The sequence below is a fragment of the Rhinolophus sinicus genome, linkage group LG01 (genome assembly GCF_036562045.2).
Source record: "Rhinolophus sinicus isolate RSC01 linkage group LG01, ASM3656204v1, whole genome shotgun sequence".
In the NCBI taxonomy this organism is placed as follows: domain Eukaryota; kingdom Metazoa; phylum Chordata; class Mammalia; order Chiroptera; family Rhinolophidae; genus Rhinolophus; species Rhinolophus sinicus.
This window is the reverse complement of record NC_133751.1, coordinates 187,465,122-187,488,838: the sequence shown is the minus strand read 5'-3', so window position 1 is coordinate 187,488,838 and position 23,717 is coordinate 187,465,122. Positions and strand designations below refer to the sequence as shown.

Sequence of the window (23,717 nt, the reverse complement as noted above, 5' to 3'; positions counted from 1 at the left end):
ATATCTATCATGGTTTCATGGTCAAATGTGTATTAGGTAACACCTATGTGTTTTACTCTGGGCTATTTGCTGTGACATCTGAAATTAATATATTTCAGGGCTCTGGCCACAGAAAACTTATAGATACTACTCTATTCTAGAATAGGAAGTTAAAACCACAAATATTACTTTTTAAACAAGGACAAATTTTACCTTAGAAAACAATAAAAAAGGAAAAGTTTCAATATTCTGGTAGCTGACAAATTTGAGAATAAAGATCTCCAGTCTGTCTCTTTTTAATCCCTTTTCGGTACTATTTACACCTTTTTATGTAGTACTTAATGAACAAAGCTTTTTTATGGGTGCATGATGCCTACGTACAATTTTGATAATAATATGTATTCCTCACATCATAACTCTGTCTGACACAAATTTTTATCTTTCTTTTGCCAACAAAGTTGCCCTTGCCAGTTTGAAATGGCACCTTTGTTACTCTCTCTCTCTCTTACTGTTATCCTCGTACTCCGGCACTGTGGAGTTCACTCCCTTTTGCTTTAGAGCAGCAGTTCTCCACTGGCGGTGAGTTATGTAGACAATTGGCAATGTCTAGAGACATTGTCATGACTGGAGGGCAGAGCTGTTACTGGTATCCAGTGGACGGAGGCCAAGGGTGGTGCTAAACATCCTAAATTGTGTAGGACAGTTCCTCACGACAAGCAAGTATCAAGCCCAAAATGCCACAGTGCCACTGTTGAGAACGCCAGTCTTAGAGGAAATTGTTGACTATAATATTACATACTACATCAATATAATTAAAATGTATTTTCCATTCATTTAGAGATAGAAATAAGAGGAAAACAATAGAAAATGCTCCTGTATCAACATTTTGGCATACGTTCCTCATTGTTATCAAGTTTTACATTTTTTTTCCATGAAAAAGCATGCTGTGGCTGGTCATCTCCAAAGATTAGTTGTATGTGCATGGTTTATTATTAAAAACAAAATGAAACAAAAACATCTCCAGTTTTTAGCATGAGAAAAGTTTTGTTATACCTCTGATGCATTTTTATTTGCATTCCTTCTGACTAGATTTGTGGTACGTATAATTACGCTTTCCTCTTCCTCTATTTTTTTCTCCCTTCATACTTTTTTCTTTTTCTTTTCAATTCTGGTTGGCAGAACTCCTCTAATTGCAGCTGGAGTCATTGGAGGGCTCTTCATCCTGGTCATCGTGGGTCTAACATTTGCAGTTTACGTGAGAAGGAAGAGCATCAAAAAGAAAAGAGCCTTGAGAAGATTCCTAGAAACAGAGGTAAGGTGTTTATTTCTTCTCTTCAAGTGTTTGAGGATTTTCATTGGGTTTGGAAGGTTTAGATGATACTCAGTTTTATAATCCGATGGAAAATGTTGCTCAATTTCCTACTGAGGATTTATATTTTATACTGTGTTATACAAAATTGATGGAAAAATCACAGTGTATTGTAAAAGTAATCAAGATAGTTTCATGGCTTCAAGAGGTTAAATAACAGGGGTCAAGGAAATTATTATATTGAGGAAAAGACAGATCTGTTTCTTTCAGGGAGGGGTCCCATTGGCAAGCTCTAGGATATCACAGTGACAGAACTAGAACGTCTGGGTAGAGGGTATCTCAATAGCAGAAGTGGAAACATGTTAGAAATAGAATTTTTCTGGTTCTAAATAAAGCCAGATAAGCAAGCAGTTTATGCTTTAATTAAGGTTATTGCATTGGTAGCTACTGATCTCATTATTCCAGCAGTGAAAGGCTGGGCTTCCAGGATAAAGCTGTGTTGTAATCACAGACCTTACTATACAATTCATGAGATGCATTTAATATTAATCATGTTAGTTATTGTGAGTGTGTAAATTGCCACCATTTATTATCATTTCTTTTACATTGTCACACTGAGTCCTCTAGCATGCAAGTGATAGTTTTCACTGTACGTGTTACAGGGGACAAACAATCACAGAAAACTATGCATTCTCAGGTGCTTCTTCACTTGCATACTAGCGCTTTTTCTAGGTACACACTTTCCTGCCAGTCTGAACAATTCATAGCAAATCTCTTCTGAAACTTAGCCTTCCCTGGGTTTGTTTTCTTTCTCATGGTCAGTGTAACAATCTTGACTTTTCCTCTTAACACTGACAGGAATTGGAATATTCATTTGTTCATAAATTTTGCACGCTGATAATGAATTCAAATTTTGCTCTTTTCCTCCAGAAGTCAAAATTAGAAAAATAATGTTGAAGTGTCAGGAAGCTACTTTACAGTCACATGTAGGAAAATACTTTTTAAAGACTGGAGTTATCTGAAATTAGAATAGGCTGTCTCATCAATAGATATGTGCAAGCTTAAAAAAATGTAGTAAATTATATACATGGGAAAACATAATAGTGATTTCTATTTGACTTGGATGTTTACAGAAGATCAACTTGGTCACTTCTAACTTTGCACATGTGAGTAAAAGTTTGAGCACAATGTATGTGCTGTTCATAATTTCAGTTTAGCTAGGATGCCAGAGGCAGATAAAAAGTTCCTTCATGGTTAGCTTGGGGCAGTCAGTGAGAGAATTCTAGAAAGTGAAGTAAACTAGAGTTGGGGAGGAATTGAAGGGTTGGAACAGCAGTGGACATTTAGGTGATTGGATGAATAGAAGAGAAATTTGGTCTCCTAACCATGTGCAAAAAATCTCAGTGCTTGGAAAGGAGTTGTTTTGTTTAGTTAATATGGTGCTTTCTAACAATGTCCTTCAAATTGACATTTTATTACTAAATAAAACATACTTATTGGTCTTATAAATGGATTCTATTTTTACAGAAAGCAATCACTTAGGACTAAATTAGATGATTGTCAAATTCCCATCTTTCAGTAAAAGTAAATCAATCTCTCTCTCTCTCTCTCTCTCTCTCTCTCTCTCTCTCTCTCTCTCTCCATATAAATCTAACAAACAAAATCTAACAAACAAATCCTATATAACAGAATTGAATTAAAATGAAGGGGATTCTCTATGAGAGAGTCTTTTTCAGATTTAACAAAGAAGTTTGTGGTTCTTTCTGAGATTAGTTTTACATGACTTGAATGCAGTTATATGTGTTTTTACAATATAAATTTGAAAATGAAATAAAAGCATATTGTCAAACTGTTAGAAAATAACCTAAGTTTATTGATAACATTTATCATCTCAAAATTCTTGCCATCGCTATACTCAGGACTCTGTTCGGCTAATTAAGTAGACCATGATGTTCACAGAAGCATTGATGATAATGACCAAGCTGGAGGACCACAGTGCTCTTAGCTTTGTAAACAGACATGTTGAAATACTGTGTTGGTTTTCAAGACAATTTGAGTAGGAGTAGCCCTGAATTATTTTCTTATGCTGAGAAAGAATAAGCTATTTGTCTGTGTTTAAAGTTCAGCTCCTTTATTTAACTTTAAATAAAGAAACTCTTATTTCTCTCCCTTGCCTTTTTTCTGAAGTATAGGTAAAAACCTCAAATTTTAACATAGGATATAGACTTTTTGGTACTTAGAGGTTCTCTGTTATCTATATTTTTTTTCTCACATAAGCAAGAAATTTGCACACATTCACAGAAGCTTCCCTTTTCCTTATGTATCCTCTCTGATGACATCTAACATTGTCAGACCAATTTTAATGGCTTCTGCCACACCCAACCCACCTCATGATCTGGTGTTTCCTACCCTAAGGTCACCCTCCAGATCTGCTCCACTCCATGTGTTCCCCTTTATGTCTTCCTCCTGCACCCTGATGCTGTGTCCAAACTGTTCTTCAGGATGGCAGTACCCTCCCTCCCCATGCCAGCCTTGTTTTTTATCATCTCAAGACTAATTTTAAACTGTTTCTCCTTTAGGAAGCCAAAACTAATGAACTTTATTCCTTGATGGTTATTGTGTTCCTTTGTATCCCCTGGCGTTCACTTATGGTCTAGAATCACTTCATAGAACTTTAGGTTGTTTGATCTAGAAGGTATCTAGGGCCTTGCTACTTAAATCCTGTTCAAGGACTATCATTATATGTAGGCATCACTTGGAATCCTGTAAAATGCAAATGTCAGCCCAACCCCAGACGTACTGAACCAGAATCAGTATTTTAACAAGAATGTCAAGTAATTCATATGTACATGAAAATATTGGAAGCACTTTCCAGGTGTATTGGCATTGTGCTCACTTATTATTTTTCTTCTCTTCTGACATGTCTGTCCTAGCTTCCCAGCTAGACTTTAAGTGCTAAGAAGGCGGTCTTTCTTTCTTTCTTTTTCTTTCTTTCTTTCTTTCTTTCTTTCTTTCTTTCTTTCTTTCTTTCTTTCTCTCTCTCTCTCTCTCTCTCTCTCTCTCTCTCTCTCTCTCTCTCCTTCCTTCCTTCCTTCCTTTCCGTTTTTTTTTTTTTTTTAACGTATCAAATCTTCTTAAATGAGAAAGAAAACATTGATAGAGTACGCCAACATAACTAAAATCTCCGAATCTTAGTGGAAGCTGCCAAAAAGGGGCGGGGGGGGGAAGGCTTGAAAAAACACAATTAAGAGCTGCTAATTAGTCTTGATTTTTTTTATAAAAATGGGGTGGGGGTTTTCCTAGCCTAGTATGCCTCCAGGTAGACACACATTTGTTACTTGTACTCATGCAGGCAAAGCCTGAGAAGAGAAAGGATAGGGTCTGAAGGAATGGTGAGTGAACCATATTACAAAAATATTGTTTTCCAAGAAAAGGTGCGCTTGTATGTTTTTGTGTCTGTGAGAAACAGAATCAGCCAGGGATGGAGAAAGAGAGAAAAACACTGTTGGATTGCAAGTTATAACCTCTATTCTTTTTGTTTTATAGTTGGTAGAACCCTTAACGCCCAGTGGCACAGCGCCCAATCAAGCTCAACTTCGTATTTTGAAAGAAACTGAGCTCAAAAGAGTAAAAGTACTTGGCTCGGGTGCTTTTGGAACTGTGTATAAAGTAAGTAAAAAATAATACCTACCATCAGTTATTTGTTATTCCTAACTTGTTTTGAATAATAGCCAGAGTTGTTGCTGTAGCCAACATCATTTACTTTTAATATTCAGAGAGGAGAACATTTATGGTATTGAAATGTTGATGCACAAATGAGTTCATTATTTTTTATTAAGCAAGTTGAGAATGGATATAGACGTGAGAAAGCAGGCACACTGACTCATAGCCAACATATAGTACTTTCTCGAGATGCCTTTCCGAGCCCTTTTTGAGATCATCTTCCATTTGGCAAATGTTGTCCTTATCCAAAATATCCAGCTCCTACCCATTTTATTTTATTTTTTTCCTTTTCCCTACACAGTGCTCCAAGGAATGCCAGACAGGTCTGGGCAATGTGCCATCATCCCTCACTCTTCTTTTTCCTTCTGTTCTTTTATCTAAGCCTCTCCCCATTTAACTAGTCTCTTTAGAATCTACACAAACATGCTGACACCTTAAGACAGGATTTTTTGTCTACCTGGTAACATGTATGATTTAAAGAAAATTTTCAGTTTTGATATCCTCACCAATATATGCAAACTGAAAAAGTGACTTTATTTGTGAAATTCAGGCCAGATAGAAAGAGAGAGTGACATCATGGCTTTTCAATAAGAGAAGTATTACTGGAATGGGAAAGATCAAATGATGGCATTTGCCTGTTTACTTATTTAGCTTAATTACAAAACCAATTCAGAGGTCAGGCTCAGGGTTAATTGTGGTGAAATTTATTTGTAATGGTAAATTACAAGAATAAGAAACTCTGCTTGGTTAGTACTAAATTCTTCTTCTAATGTCCATTAATCCAATTAACAAATTTACTTTTCCAATTTTATATATTTCTTAAAGCAATATGCAAGCCTACATTTTTGCAAATGTATCTGTTAAGATAAATTGATCTTAGGAATTTTGCATTTTAAAATGTTCATTTTTTTCAATTTAAAACAAAGATTCATGTAACAGAAAATATTAACAATTAGAATATAAACCTTAATTTTCTTTCCTAAATGTTCCAAAAATAATCAAATCCTTTTAAAATAAAACTTTGATTCTAAAGTCAAAACACTGAAGTTTCTTAATATTTTAGTATGCATGTTTTAGTCAATTAAGTTCAAAATTATTAACTGAGAACCTAATTTGAATAGAAACTATTCTAGGATGACTTGCCTTCTAGTTTTCAATTCTTTGTATGTCCAAAGAATCACAACATATCCTATCTGTTTCTCTATTTTTATTATGCTAGAAAAAAATGGACTTCTATTTAAAAGACAACTCAGTCTTGGATTGTTCCTAACATATTATCATCCTTATATTTTTAAAGATTATATGATCTGGACATTGAATATTATTTTAAATTATGGGTAACATATAGCTCAATACCAAATATGATTCTATGACCTTATCAGGGAAATATATTACACATTTAGACATTTAAAAATAAAGCTTTCATAATATTTTTGTTAAAAAGAATGCTTTGGCTGTTCATGATGTTGTACCTTTATTGAAATGATTGGAAGTTTATTGAGTGTTCCATAAGAAAGTTTGAATTATACCAGTAATGTGTATGTTTGACCTTACATTTTTTTATTTGTCAGTATGTTTATTAATCTAGAAAAATGAATGATTTATTAAGTATTAAAGCAAGTTAAATACAATTTGTACAGTATGACCATTTTGTATTACTCATGAACTACCTGTACTTTAAAGAAACCTTTAAAACAGGGATAAGAAAAAAAAAAAAAAAACACCGGTAGTTTGAATACCTAGAGAATCTACTGTTAATATATTTCATTTTGATTCTTTCAAACTTATAAAACTAAACAAAACTTGATCCTATGTTTTAATTAACATATTAGTTTGTACAAGGCCATACTGTCTTAAACTATAAAGAATTGTTCTTGCCTACAGAAATGCAAATTGACTTAGACAATCATTTGGTTAATTTTTTCCTCCTGGTTGGAGTATGCTGTGTCTAAACATAAAAGATTTCAACCAATATTATGAGTATCAGCATAGCTGAAGTTTTGCCTGGTAGCACCTACAAATAATGACTATACTTATTTAAAAGGCAATACAAATTAATTAACAATTAATTTATATTGTTATTCCAAATGAATGCTTTATGAATATTTTAGTATTGATGGTAAACCTGTTCTCTACCATAGGTACCATCAGTAAGAAAATGTAGACTATGGGTTTTGCATTATTTTTTGTTTGTTTTTCCCATTTAAGCATGTATACTTTTTAAAAATTGTTATACAACAGGGAACTTGTCTTATTATTTTGGATTTGACACATAAATATTCCTATTCATTCTAAGAAGAATGGAATCCTTAAATCCATCTTCTAAAGGTTAACCTCCTTTTTTTTCCTTTATTATTTTGACTTTTTAATAATTATTGTGTTTAGGTCTCCTCTTATATTACACAAATATGTATGTTTTAGCATAGAAGTACAAAGTGAAACACTTTTTAAAAATATTTTATTTATGACTATAACCAGCTGATATTAAGAAAGACAGGATACAAATGTTCTGCTTAGGAACAATATACTATTTTTTTTCTCTTTCTTTCATTTTAATGTTAAAACTAGCCTAAGAAGACATTTTTGATTTTAGGGTTAATAAATTAGAATTTGAATTTTTTTCTGTATAACCTCATATTTGCTTCTGTGTTCATTTGGGACAATACACTTGAACAAATATTCTTGTATAATCCATGTATCCCTGTATATCTTATCAAAATCATTGTCCTCATTTAAATGTTTGAATTATTTATGCAGAAATGTTGTTATTTGACTTACAATGTTCTCCATTACTTTAACATTACCTACTATATACTTTCCCAATGCATGGATCCTGTTTAGATATTATAATCATATTTCTATAGGAAAGGAAGACTGGCAATGGCCAAAATAAATATTTATAGTACTTCAGAGATAAAAAAAAAATCTTTGATATATACACACACTATTTAATAATATAGACAAATTAACATGTGCTCTATACTTCTTAGCATTGACCTTTGAAAACTAATTCTTAAATAATCACCTTAGAAAATTATTTCTTAAATCAATCTGAACTTCAGGAACATGAAAATATGCTTTTTGATTGTTTTCTTTTAAGTTTCTGAATTAGATAACGTTAAAGTTGCAAAGAACCTCCAACATTACTTAGTCCAAACTTCTAAATCACAAATGAGACAACTGAAGTTCAAAAATAAGAACAGCCTTCTCAAAGTCTTGACAAGTTGATGATATCATTCAAATCAAATGTTATTATTATTATATCTTACTTCAATGTTTTCTCACTTTCTAAAGCCTTTCTTATGCACACAAATTGAATTTATAATAGTGTAAACACCTTGAAAACAGAATACACATATGATTCATCTTCAGATAATGAAAGCAGACAACAACGTTGCAGAGTAACTTGTAACATACAACAGGGGCTTGACATAATAAATGTTTGTTGATTATATGAAAGAATACAGAACTAAAATATTCTTTTCAGAAATGAATAGGTTGAGTGGTTAAATAAAATTTTGTTTCATATGTCTAAATGTTATATATGTCTCAGTACAGATTTAATGTGAATTTTTTCCCCCAAAGGGTATCTGGGTACCTGAAGGAGAAACAGTGAAAATTCCTGTGGCGATTAAGATTCTTAATGAAACAACTGGTCCCAAAGCCAATGTGGAGTTCATGGACGTAAGTATAGACAGACCCCAGACAATCACATTTTTATCCATTCTTAGTAGGCTGCTTTTAGAATTAAAAAAAAAAAAAAACAAGAGTCTACTACTTACAAACTTTCTTCTCTGTAAATGGTATAATCTTATTAAAATTAAAGGTTTGATTGAAAGCAACAAAGGAACAAGGCAAAAAAATACAAAAACTCATAGACATAGAAGACAACAGTTTAGTGGTTACCAGAGGGTAAGGGGAGAGGAGGATGGTATATGAGGGTAAAGGGGCTCAGATATATATGGTGATGGAAGGAGAACTGACTCTGGGTGGTGAACACACAGTGTGATATATAGATGATGTATTACAGAATTGTACACTTGAAACCTATGTAACTTTACTAACCACTGGCACCCAGAAAAACTTTAATTAAAAGAAATAAATAAAATATTGAGCAGGGGACAGCAAACTTTTGCTTAAAAAACCAGAGAGGTTAGTCAAGCTTAGTAATTGCAAGGTGGTCTCTGTGGCAACTACTCAACCCTATCCTTTTACTAGATATGCAGTCATAGACAATTAAAGCAAAGCAAAACACAGGGATGGATGTGAATGGGTTCCAGTAAAACTTTCTTTACATAAACTATCTGAAGGACAGATTCGGCCTGCCCTCAGAGGCCAATGGCACAACCACTACTTCAAACTCCATTTGGGATTGGTGAGGATGGTTTGAAAAGTATGCCAGACTGCTTGTTTTTATTATTGTTATCCATTTAGTTGAATGCATCAGTCAAGATTAGTTTCTGTAGTTAGTCCTTGTTAAATTTAAATTAGGAAACTACCTAAGTCAGATAATTACCCATTGAAATTTACTTTTTATTTTTTAATTCAAATTCTGAAGGCAAGATCTTACAGGTAAAAACTCCAAGTATAAAATAAGAGAGCTCTGAAAAATAAAAATACTATATAAGGTCAATTAGAACTTTAAGATTTCCCTTAGCAAAAATTGTGGATTAAGCTGTTCAACAAATTTCAGAAGATAGGCCAGATGAAACTATACATGTAACATGCTGTTATTTTTTACATTCAACACGAGATATCTTGCCAGGGGTTCTATCAAAGACCCATATATATTATTTCTCTCCTTTAGTATAAAAATGATTTTAGTAACACAATGATTTTGATTTTCAATTGACTTTCATATGAAAGATGATGCAAGCATATGCGCTTTGATTTTTCTTAAGGCTGGATTGCCATATATTTCTACCTAGTTTCTCTTGTAAGCTCTTATGTAAGTTTTATAGGAGTTCAGTGTGTGACCTTGGAAATTTTAAGTGGGCATAATACTAGCCATCATATATAGGATTACTTTTACTTTAACTTTTTGTTGTTTTTTATATAATAGGGCTGATAGTGATCTGACAAACCAGCTGTTCTGATTGGTTGGAGGCCATGACTTACCAGTTACTTGATATGTTAGATACCACTCTTGTTGCATATCTACCAACACCTAGCTAACAGACACTGAGTACAGTAACTAAATAATGTTTCCTTCTGTAGGTGTCTAGAAGTTCTGACACTCTGCAGTTACATGTCCTGGATCATACATACATCAAAGTATAAAAGTGAAGCCTTTTTCAGTATCACAAGTAATTTGATCTTGGTATAAATTTGTAAAGAAAGTTTTCAAAGCAAGTAAAAACGATAAAGAAATTGACAATGTGTAGAAACAGTGTAAGTTAATATGTAAAACCAATAGGAAAATAGATCTTGCCCAGCATAGACTGTAGCCAAAGCTGAAATTCACAAGAATGCTAATGATCTCTGCTGGAGATTTGAACAACCATTTTCGTCATATTTCCATGGAAACAGAGTGGCAAAAAGAGGTTAAGAGGCTACAAAATTATCACCTAAGAAAGAAGCTCTAAAAACCTCATCATGATTTTGAATGATTATTTGAAAGCCCTAACCCCATCCATTTATTTTTTATTTTTATTTTTTCTTCCTGATCTGAGGTCTATTCCCATGGAAACATGAGTGGGGCTGGCAGCTTGAAGTCTTAGGTTTCTGCTGAATTTTAAATGAAGCTGTGTGTGATTGAGCCATGAAAGGAGTCATTTTCCTAGACGATTGATGAATTGTGACCAATGGATTCCAATGAGTCTGTTTTTGTTTTTGTTTTTTAAGTTTAAAAAAAAATGAGGAAAATATTTTTACTGTGACTATAGTACCTTGTGGATAGATGGTAAAAGATTAACATATTGATGGATTGCTATTGGCAGACATCAGTAAATATCAAGCAAAAATATTTCCTACTATTTTCATGAGTTATTTCAAAACATTAGGATAGTACAACGACTAAAACAGAGTAGAACTGTCAATGTTAATGGTGAATTGAGTATTTTAAGTGACTTGGTGTAATTTTAAGGCAAACTTATACCTACTTTTCATTCCTACATTTTCAGCTCATCTGTTATGTGTGTAGATCATTATAAATTTTTGAACATATCAAACCATAATATAAAAAACATATTTATGTAAGCAAAATTATTTGTAATTTTCACCAACGGATTGAGTTGAAATTGCAACTATTCCCAGGGTTAAGTTAAAAGTCCTATGTTTGGCATGTCTTAGTCTTTGTTCTTGAAGCAGAAGGCGACCCTGAAACAAAGATTTCAGTGAAAGTAGTTTATTTTGGAGGTGAAAGACTCATAAGTAGGAGAGTATGGCGAGGAGACAGGAGAGCCACTAAAGCCAGCTGCCATTGTGAATGACTGGACGTTTTTTCCATTGAACAGACTCAGGCAGCCAGCAGGGGATAAACACATCAGAGTTATCCTCCTCAAGAGTTACGGGAGCTGATGGAAGGACTCCATCTACCAGTCATTGGTTGAGGGTTACTGGGAAAGAAGGGTACTTATTCTCCTTCATGTCCTGCCCACCAAGGGTGGCAAAACAGGATTTTAGTAGCAAAAGCTGTTAAGGCAAAGAAAGGAAGGTGGAAGTCAGCTGATACACACTATGTAGAGCATCCCAAAGATAATTTTCAAACTCAAATAAGGTGTACTTGCAGCCATGTCGCCTGTCTCTTTTGCAGACTAGTGTATGTGTGTATTTGTATTTCTATGCATATGTGTGCATGCATTTTATATCATTTTATAGAAGAAAATAAAGCTTCTGAAGACAATGGAAACTACATATTCTTATTAAGCATTAGACATCCCCCATCCCCAAACTTTACACTGAGGGTAGAATATTCTAGATTCAATAATTACTACTACTACTACTACTACTACTACTAATACTACTACTAGATTTATCAGATATAGCTGTGCTTTACTGGTTATTATAATAAATCAGACAAATGCAGCAACTTAATACTCAAAACTCATTATATCCAACATTTCTGTTGATATCCGACAGCAGAGAGGACTTTTATATTAGAAAGTTTACCATAGGCAAAAAGAAATATGAAGCAATATGTGTTCTATTAAATTCTATTCTGAATGCAAGGGAAGAAGAATTTGGTCACAAGGCTGTTACTGAGCTCACCTGAGTATGTCTAATGGATTCATAGTGACAGTAATGACATACTGCTTGGGAATGACCACTACATTTCCTCATTCCTATAAAGGAAGATCACATTGAACAGCATTAAGAAAATAACTCTAAAGGTCCATGTTTGTGAGAAGAATGTCTATATCTATACCCCCTCCTAGTTTTTATTTCAAATAATACCAGTTCATTGGGAAAATGCGGGAGCTTTGTTATATCTTTTTTTTTTTTCTTATCCATCAAATGGTACAGAACACATACTTAAAAATTTAGTCTATTAAACAGGATTCCTGGAATTGGAGACCATGGTCTGTTCAAGTCATGCAGGTTCTTAAGTTTCTCTGAGTTTCCACCACTCTGCTTTTTGTTTGTTTATTTGTTTGTTTGTTTTTCCTGATATTTAAGTTCACTATCACTTGACATTATCATATTTGCCTAGGAAGGGCATGTGTTTTTAAATTTTTTAATTAATTTGTTTCCTTAAAAATTCATCTTGGGATCAGAGAAGTTCTATAATTATCTTAAATTCCAGTGACTGGTGAATAATAGTTCTTTTTAGGGCTTACCTGAATTTTCTTGGTTTCTGTTTTACTTTCCCACACCAAATCAACTCCAAAGTTCACAGTAAGGTACTGAAAGGAAATGCATTGCAAATCACTGCACCTTATTGTATAAATGATGATTTTCTTATTAAAAAGAATAACTTGTTTTCCTTACCCTATAAAATAGGACTTTTTGTTTATCTTATACTACTGTCATTTTCCTGTTTTCTGAAAAACATTCCATGTGAATTGTCTTTATTTGTTTCTCTTGTCTGTGCTGAGTTTATGATCGTGTCTTGAGGGGAATTGTTTCAACTTAATTGATGTCATGTTAGTCAGGTGAGACAAATAGAATTTGTTGGTAGACTTTATATTTTCTCCCAGATTATAGCAGACTTACAAAATAATTTGAAAGGATATTTGGTTCTCTAACATTACTTTTACATTACATCATTTTCATGCATATGGTCTCATGTAGTTAATAGTAACCCTTTGCTGGATCCTTGTCATACTAATGGTAGATTTTTAAAAATACATATAATTTAATCCAATTATATTTTTAGGCCTTATAGATTTTGCTCATTTACATGCATTGATACAATTTATCTATTTCAGAGGTTGAAAAAGAAAAAAAAAAAGTAAAATTATTTTTTTAAGGCCCATGGCTTAGATGTCACAAGATTCTACGCTGCTGACATGATCATGAAAAGTCAGTTAACCAATCCTTTCATTTTTTAAAAAAACAATAGGTAAACTAATTAAGAAAATTTTGGGATAGTTACTTTGCTTTTAAAAATGAAATCATGACTTCAGAAAGAGAATCTACAAACTCCATTAGAAACAGAATTTTAAAGGTCTACTAAAAGAAGAAGAGGGGATAGTGAAAGAAAACTTTCCAAGTAACTGAAGTAAATCATTTCTGTTACATTTTATTTCATTGGTCCTTGTACACATCCTACTAGTTCCTTGTACATATCCTACTAGTTGTATAGAACTCAGTCAGAAATGGCATCACATCTGAAATCACTACTTCAGATACCCCATTCTCCAACCACATTGTCTGCCCATCCAGTTGTTTTCCTATAGTAATCACTTGAGGAAAATTTTTTCCCTCTTAAATATCTTCCATTCCTTGACTCTCCTATTTCTCACTATCCCTCTATTGCCACCTATTCTCACAGCCCTCCACAACTAACTTACATTCATGGTCTATCATTATAATCACATTCTTATAAAAATCTTCAACTTCCTTGCTTTTCAATATTATCTAGCAGTAAGCAATCCCAGAAATATTGAAATTTATCAGTGTTGTGTTCTAAATCTCTTTTTAGTCTATGCATTTTCTAGATCATCTCACTAGATTATCAAATTTCATCTCTAGTCTATTTTTTGAATCTGACCTCATCTCCGTTCTTGATATCACCATGTTGAAATCTCAGGGGCATCTCAAGTTTAATGAATTCAGAATATACCTCTTCATCTTCTCTTCTAAATCTCTTCTGCATTTAATCGTACCTGTTTAAATAATTTGTATATCCGTCCACCCTGTGTGTCTCTATCAGAAAATTTAAATTTATCCTTGAATGTCACACCATTTCAAACTTCCAATTTCTATTTCCAATTCAAGAGCAAATGTTTCATTCTATGCCAGGAAGCACACTTGGAGAACTAACTCTTCCTTTTTTTTTTTTTTTTTTTTTTTTTTTTTTAATATCCCATTGCCATCATCCCAATTAAAGGCATCAACGTCTTCATTCTGAATATGAAGCTAGCTTCCAATTTTTAATACAAAACTTGAAATCTGTTACTTCTCTGAATAAAACATTTCAGTGGCTTCACAGAAGTAAACAACTTCCTACTTTATAGTACAAAGCTTGAATTTTGTTATTCGTCTGCATAAAACTTTTCAGTAGCTTCACTAAAGTAAAAAGCTAGATCCTTGGCTTTCAGAGCAGCTAGTTACTTTCCCAGTCTTCACTGAATTTCTTTCCACTCCTCTTCCAAGCCAAGAAAGTCAATCCATGCCTTTGCCTGGAGTGTCCTTCCCTAGTTCTACCTAATAACTCTTAGTTATTAACGTTTTCTCAATTTAATTATACATCCTCAAAGATCCCTTTCCTGACGCCTATACCTAAAATTGCAGCCTACTAACACTGCTCAGAAATTTTCCTTTGTGCATCTATCATGATAGGTAATTATATATTTATTTGTCCTAGTTTTTATGGTAGAATCTTACTCTCTACCTCCAGATTATAGGATCCTTGATGAAGGGACCGTCTGTTAACTGCACTACTGTATATCCAATGACAAGCACAATAATACAGGCACATAGTTAGGAAATGATAAATACTTGATGAATTGACTGAATGGATTTTTTTCTCTATTTAAAAGGCTTTTATTTTTCTTTATGCCTTTTCTATTGCGTCTAATTGATTCTGTAACATTTTCCTCTCAGAATCCTATCTTTGTTTGGCATATTGTACCTGGATCATTTTCCTTACCTATTTATATTGCTCATCCCAGATTTATTTTTACAAACTAGTTTAGTAGCTGTCTTGAATCCAGAGCACCAACATATCACTGAGGAATAGACCTTTCATATTAACTCTGGTAAAAGGACTCAGTGTATACTCTGAAAGTCCTTTGAGAAGGAAAATCCTTGCACCCTTTCTATTTCTGCAGGGAGCCAGTAACCTCTCCAGTGGGGGCCCTCTGAATGGTTCCCTGTGAATGTTTTCATTATGTATGAAAGGATTGTGCTATGTTTTATTTTTAGCTTCTTCTTGACCTGGAGTTCTGGGAATCTTATGCAGTGACTTCTACAATGGCAATCTGCTATTAGAGTGTGTCCCCCATCCTGTTTGTCTGTTTACTTCTATTTCAATAGGAGTAGGGATGCAAGGATGAAATCCTATATAAAAGGAAAAAAAAACAAAAATTATTTTATCACAGATTTTGGCAAAAATAAATAAGTAAAAGTAATTGACTGAAGTTATTACAAATCATTGTCAGTCACAGTTATCTGAATTTATAGATATCCTAAAATTTGAGCTTTAAATATTGTCTTAGGGGGTTCCAAAATTTTTCAAAAAAGGCAAAGTACATGATAAGATTTGCATTCTAGCATGCTTAATTTCTCTCTTAAAGTACCTAAAAGAGTCTACCTAAATTCAAAACAGTTTCTCTGTAAGACTCAAGCTGTAACTTGATAAGCTCTCTGACTGCTTCTGTTTTTATAAAGCATTTCTTGAATTTGTGTGGATGAAGAAATATTTCTCAAGAGCACATCGTCTACTGTATCAATATTTAAATTTGGTGAGTGGACATCAGTAGTCTGTTAAAGGCATTGTTTTCTATGATCGAGGTATTCCCAGTTCTGCAGTTTGTTGAATTTCATACATCATTAGAGGATGGATAGCTCTGTCACCATAAAGCTGGAGGTGAACATGTGTATTTTCTGAGTGGTATTTGCTAATTATGATGGTTTAAGAAAAAAAGAAAAAACCCACTCAGTTGACTGCATCAGTAAGAAGAGCTGTTTAAAATATAAAGGTTGTTCATTAAATTCAGGTATAAAGTTTTCGACCACAGACCAATCAAAGACCAGGACACAGAATTTCCAGATAATCAGCAATTTTAGACATAGCAAACCTAATATAGATGGCTTTGTTGATGCTCTGTTTATAGCTTTAAGAATACAAAACATTTTTCTGCAGGAGGAAGAGGCTTTCTGAATGAAGTGCCGGTTTGCATATGAGGCATAAAATGATTTTAGTTATTTAAACAGCAGTAATTTTGTTCAGGAAATGAGGGCTTAGCATGCTATAATACTTAAAATAGTATCCACACACACATATACATGTATATCTACATAGTGCAGTGAATATATATTGATATTATGTATTATTCCATATTACTATTACAATTATATATATGTATGTATAGTGTGATCAACAAATACTGTGAATGTTAAAATTAAAAATAATTGATTACAGTAAAAGACACATTGCCATTAATCCCCCTCAAAAATATTTTCCTTCCCTTTAAACACACTTATCCCATTGTTCTTACCACTTTCTGAAGCAGTTCTGAAAATCCTCTTTGGTAAGTGTCTTTAGTTGTCCTGCTGTGGCTGCCTCGGTGTCCTGAATTGTTTCAAAATATTTACCTTTTATGGTCATTTTGACTTTGGGGAAGAGCCAGAAGTCACACGGTGCCAGATCCAGTGAATAAGGTGGATGAGGACAACAGTAATGTTTTCATTTGACAGAAATTGCTGCACCAGAAGCGATGTGTGACATGGAGCCTTTCTGTTATGATCACAAAATACGGTGAATGCTGCTGCCGAGTGCCATCCAACAGAAAGGCAGGGTCTTCAATACGGGAAGCAGCACATTGAACCTTAGTGACTGTGTGATAAGTTTCAACTTGTTGGGTGCAGTCGATCAGGTGTGAGCTATGATTGAGAGAAGGTGTGGTTTAAATTGTGCCGTAAATCATCCTCGATCATGATAATGCTCCAAATCATGCATCGCTTCTGGTGTAGCAATTTCTGTCAAATAAAAACATTATGGTGTACCCTCATCAACTTATTCACTGGATCTGGCACCGTGTGACCTCTGGCCCTTCCCCAAAGTAAAAGTGACCATGAAAGGTAAACATTTTGAATTGATTCAGGACATTGAGGCAGCCACAACAGCACAACTAAAGACATTCATGAAAGAGTACTTCCAGAACTACTTCAGAAAGTGGTAAGAACGATGGGATAAGCGTTCAAAGTGGGGGGCGGGGAGGGGAACAATATTTGGAGGAGGATTGATGTCAATGTATCTTTTATTGTAATATATTCTTTTTAATTTAAACATTCACCATATTGTTTAATCACACCTCATATTCATTCCACTGTGGTATATGGATAAATGGTAAATATACTTCTGCATCATAATTTTTAATGTTTCTTTGCAAATTTAATTGCACCACTGGGTAATCATCTATTACAATGAGCACATAGTTGGTATTGCTAGAAATGATAATACAGAAGTGACTAATTCACAAGTATATCTCAAACTTTTTCTTATGATACTTTTCTCAAAATGATCAAAATAATTCCTCATTCTGGCTCACACCACTGCTATATTAGTAACAGGCTTTTGTCTGCAATTTTCAAAGCATAGATGGCACAAAACTAAACAAATGGACAATGCGTCTGGTAGCATCAAAGAATTTGTGAATAGAAACGCTGTCAGCATTACCTCCATTTCATCCATCACCATCCTCCTGTTAACAGCCAGAGTAAAAGGATCCTTTGACATAGACAGTTAGAGATTTACCCCATATTCAGCAAAGGAGTCAATAATCCTGGATCACACTTAAGGTGATTTCCATCTAGATAAAGGTACTGTGTACACAAGGATGAATTTGGGTACTGTTTTGTTTGCATTAAATTTCCCTTCCCCTTTATTTAACTGTAAGAGCAAATCTGGACAATGGACAATGGGGGATTTGGACAAAAACTTTAACTCAATGACAAAGCAAAACCAGAGTGAAAGGGATTGGTCTAGCATGTCGTTCTTGGTCATGTTCCACCATGAATCAAATACTAATACCCAGCAGACGTATTTTTAGAACATATTTTCTAGAACTGAATATGTAAATTAAGGTCAAAATTATAAATTATAAATTGAAGAAAGAAATAATTATTTGCTTCTAGACTCAGGCAAAGCCAGGCCTAAAGATGGGTACTAACATGTATATTTTGTGAGGAGAATGAAACGTACAGATAGTATTTAAATAATTTGTCTCATTCAAAGCCGGTGAGGGAAGACAGAGCCTGGATTTGAACAGGAATGTCTCCAGCACCTAAGTCTACCGGTTTCCCATACCATTACTCTGCCACTTCAAAATATCATAGTACCTGTGGAAGAGACAGTTGCCACAATTTATAACAAGTGGCAGTTCCTTTATAGAGTTTTATTTCTTCTGAGTTTTTTCTTCTAAGTTTCTGAGGTGGCCTGTTGCATTCACTGAATTCAAGCTTTGCTCAAGAGGTATTCTTGCCCTTCAAAGTCCTGTTGATGACCTCATTATTTTCTTATTTATTATTGCTTTATATGACATTTTATGTCACTCATTCTTATCCTCACAAGAGAAAAACTGAGCATGTATGACTCAATCCAGACAAAAATCCAGGCAAATCCTTTGAAGTATAAACATAAAAAGGATTATGATACATTGTACTGCATACACATTTTAAACTCATAATCACCATTTGAGATAAAAAGGATTACCAGATCTAGACTTCTTTTAGCCTGTTAAAACAATAAGTTGTAATATACATACTGCATAAACAGCTCAATTGTTTGTTTGTTTTTCCAGTAAAGAAAACATATCAAGATATTCTTTTGGACACTTATAAATGCTCCTGCAGTTCCTTAGAAGCCATGTTTTGGTGCTCGTAATTTAAAGTTTATGTATAGCTTGGCATATTGTAATTAGAAATAAGAATGAGCACCTCTGAGACAGTAAAATTATGAAACCAGTTTGTCACAGAAAATAAGCAATCAGTGAGGACTTCTTATCTCAAAGGTAAAAAGCTTAAGGTTTTCTATAGTGATCTTTGACACTGCAATTGTATCTAGGGTTTTGATCCACTTACAAATTTAATCTAACCTCTCTGAACCTAAATGCTCCATTATCTGTTAGAAAATAATTAGATGCTGTAAGCAGAAGTCTGCATACATGGAGTTCCTTGGGAGTCCCTAAGCTCATTGAAGCAAGGAGTATGATGGATACTGGTCAGCTGATATTGGACTAGCAGCTAATAATAGGAGGAAATGCTGCTTAGCTAGGTGAGAAAGTTAACTTGGGGAAAATGAAAATGAGACGTTGGGGATTTATCGTCAGAAATAAATTTCCCTTTTTCATTTGTTTCCTGGTAAGAAAATAGCCAAGGGAGCCAGTTATTTCTTTCTTTCTTTCTTTCTTTTTTTGACTATTTATAATTAAGATCTAGGACCCACTTAATTTTAGCCATATTCACTGTAATTTCCTACAAAGAAATTTTAGTGAATCAGGAATGTGTTTGGTATAATTCATACAAATAATAGGTGAATCTGACCAGTAAATTAAAAATCGTCAGCTCTAGCAAACATGTAGAAAATTAACCGTAGGAAACATGTGTAAGCTTTTTGGGAGGACTGCAAACACAAGACGTTTGATTATAAAGCCAGAAAATGTTTTTCTTCTTGTGATTAAGGCAATGAGCCAAGTTTCTTTAAAATGAAAAACAAATTAATTTCAAAGTGTGGAACACTCATTTGCTTAATGAAAGTATTACTGTATTTTCACTAATGAAAAATTATTTTATTCTTTTGCAGAGAAATGCTTTAAAATGTAATAGTCTCTAGTTTTTCATGTAATGTTGATTTTTAAAAGAATGAATTTCAATCTACATCACTCTCTTTTTCTCTTATTTTCTACTAAATTTATAATGCATGAACTAAGGCATAACACCTAATACCTGTGTTTTATTTTTGCATGCCTAACAGGGTTGTCAGTGTCTTTTGGTTAATAGCTACTTCACACATTGTAACTCCCACGTTATCCAGATATGAGTAGTAATAAATATTTTCAATAAATATTTGTTTTTAGTTTGGAAGTATGGAAAAATATATTTACTTCATTTATTTTTCATTAGACTTTTATGGGGTGCTTACTATGTGGGAAATCCCATGCTATCTACGTACTCTAAGAATTATAAAGATAACGAGCATGCCATAGCCTTAACCTTAGTGATATTTGTCTAGTAACGTATTAAATCAATAACAAAACAAAACATTTCATGAGGTTTGAATAGAGAAAGTATGATAGTATATTAGTAGAAGAAAATACCATTAATGATGGATTTAGTGATCTTTTAAATTCTTCACGAATGTAGGAATACCAAAATTATTTGTCCTTCCAACTTATTTGGATACATTTATCTAAAATACATGCATTGTATATAATACATTGATCTTGTTTCAGTTTGTCTATTCTCAAATTATTTTTGCCATATATGTGTGTATATACATATACATATGTGTGTAATGTGTGTGTATATACACACACGTTACACATGCATACACACATTTGTATATATATCTTAACCCTCTCATATGTGTAGTTTTTGTTTATTTCTTGGAATATCTTTTAAGTAAGGAAAGGATAAATTAATATATGAATATTTCCATATCACTTATTTAAAACTAACTTCCTCAAAGTCTGATATTGAAGTTTAATACAGTTCTCAGATATTGGCACATCACTCCTTATTTTAAATGCTGAAATTTCTCATTTCAAAGAGGTTTACTTAAAAATATATGTATAAATATTATATTTCTATTTTATTTAAAAGCAAGAAATTGTTAGTTTCAATTTTAATGTAATTATTACTTATGGGGTAAACTTACTAAGAATTTCTGATCATAAATGCTCACACAAAAGAATACTGTAAATCATCTTTACTATTGGGTTATAGGTATAAACATATGTTGAAAAGACTCTCCTTTATTTCACTTAAAAACACAAAATGCTCAACTATTTTTGGTGACAGTATTTTTAGTTTAATTTTATATTTTTGAGAGCCATGAATAATATCAACAGGTTCATTAAAGATGAATCAACTCTTGTGCTTGGTAATCTGTCATTGAAAGTAACTGCCAATGGGGGGAAAAAATAGTGCTGTTTCAAAGCAGCATTCTTTTTTTTCCTCCTCAGTTACATTGTGTTATCTGAGAATATCTGCATTTCTCTTTAGTGCTCTTTTTTTTTTTCCCAGTAAATCTGTTCTTAAGTATTTCAGGGACATTGTAACTGTTAAATAAGTAGCATTCCTATTTACAAATGTATGTTAACATATTCACAAACAGTTTGCATATACTTGTGTTGGCAGAGTTTTCTAACCAAAACTAAATTAAAGAACTTTCCTAATAAGGCATAGTCTTTCCACTGCTCCCGAAGTAAACAGAACTGTAATCAATGTAATGTTCTTCTGTTGTCCAGAGGAACATACCACCATCTGCTTCTAAAATGATCCAATTTAAACTTATAGGTTACTTCATTAAGATTTTTTTAAGAGAGCAATTTTAGTTAGTCATTTTAATATTTTAATGAGAATTTTGTAACTACTGATTAAGAGATGTCTTAAGTAGAGGAAATACTGAATTTAGAGTCTTAGTTTAGAATATCTTGGTCTAAATTCTGGTTCTACTTCCTACACATTGGAAGCCAAGTGGGCAGCCGAGCTAATCTCTCAGTTTTTGCAAAACAAAATAATAAAGGATGACTGATCAAGTGTTGCTGAGGATGCTAAAAATTATATTTTATCATCTATAAAGCATGATGTAGATATACAATAGTGTTTTTATGATGCTGACGGTTTTAATAAAGATAATAATAAATTAAGTTATTAGTATGAAAATATCCATTTGCTATGAAATCGTGTGAAGTAACAGGTTATAATAGGTATATAACCTATATATATTTTGAATGTTTTGAGTGGTATTGCCTTCAGGATGTCACACTTTTGAACTGGGAATAATGAAATCAGTTCTAATGACTGCAGTTCTCTTAAGAGGAAATCAATTCTAGGATATGTACCAAGACCGGTTGACTTCAGGTAGTTAGAACTACTGGGCATATGTTGCAGTGAGATGGACCATTTCCCTGATATCAGGCCCACATGAAATTCAAAGTAAGTCTGAAAAGAACACCATCTCCAGGCATCCTTCAATAGTCTTCTTTCTGTTGGTAGAACAATACATTTCCTAGTATGAATGAAGATGAAGTACAGAATATTTTTCCAGTAAATTTAATATTTATCTCATTACAAGACTTGTGGCATTGCCCATTTTTAATCAATAAATTATTTTCTTTCTTTTAGATTTAGACTTTGATTAGCTTGAACTTCTTAAAACAATAATAGGAAAGCAAAAAAGAAACAATTTATATAAAAATTGGTTAACTGTGATCCAGGTATGTTGAGTAAGTTGCCTTCCATTTATCATGGTAATAAAGTAATAAAAACCATCCACTTTTAAAGCATACTTTAGCACAGATAATTGCATAATCAATGCCAATTTTTCATAATAAGAAAATGAAAGCCTATGCTTAAGAACTTCCATATTATTTAAGAATTTTCTCTACTATCTCCTTTTCCCATTAGCAATTCAAATAGATACAATGATGTTTCAATTTCTAAAGGGTAAGGTATATGTCAAATTCTTATTATGTGGATGGTAAATGAAGGTTTTAAGGAATCTCTGTTAATAACACAAGATATTATTTTCAGCGTCTTAAAGGAAATGCATTCCAAACAGGCCACTGTTAGTTCAAGGTTAACAGTCAGCCAATCAAGGACTTGATGAAAGACAGTTCTGATATTTTTAAGTCAACCAAGCAGGCTGCTTTAAAATATGTATTTGGCAGCTAAACCATTTTTGAAGCATGATCCTATGTTATCTAACTGTCCTTTTGGTGATGAGATATTACACTACAAGGTCTCTTTGTGCTACAAAGTTGATAAGGCTGAGTGGGAACACTAGCATACACCTGAACTATTTGACTTACAAATCAGCATTGGAGCATAAAGTATTCAGGGACAAGGGGCCTTGGCAGCCTACTAAGTGATATTTATCATTTGTATTTCTCCTTCTCAAAAGTGCTTACATTTGGGAACATGTCGGTGTTTGACAGGAAACAGTGGCATAATTTCAGAGTAAAATATACTTGTAAGTAAGAACAAAATCAGTTTCACCACTTAAAGAGTCAAATGAAACAAACAAATACACAAATCAAAACAGGTAGAAGCTCAATTAAGATTTAGAGAAAGCCATGACCCGCTATGAGCATATACGCTGACTCTCAAATCATTTTTCTTTCTCTCAGGGTGTGGATTTCTATATAACACCTTA

The 23,717-nt window shown here is 33.2% G+C and overlaps 1 protein-coding gene across 7 annotated transcripts in view; it reads left to right on the top strand.

Annotated features, from left to right (window-relative positions):
• ERBB4 (erb-b2 receptor tyrosine kinase 4) overlaps positions 1-23,717 on the top strand; it is a 1,035,063-nt gene that overhangs the window by 822,805 nt on the left and 188,541 nt on the right. For all 7 annotated transcript variants that reach the window (XM_074312694.1, XM_074312715.1, XM_019727015.2 and 4 more), the window contains 3 exons: positions 1,159-1,291; positions 4,835-4,957; positions 8,597-8,695. In XM_074312694.1, the coding sequence (XP_074168795.1) occupies positions 1,159-1,291; positions 4,835-4,957; positions 8,597-8,695 (355 nt within the window). The remainder of the gene's footprint in view (positions 1-1,158; positions 1,292-4,834; positions 4,958-8,596; positions 8,696-23,717) is intronic.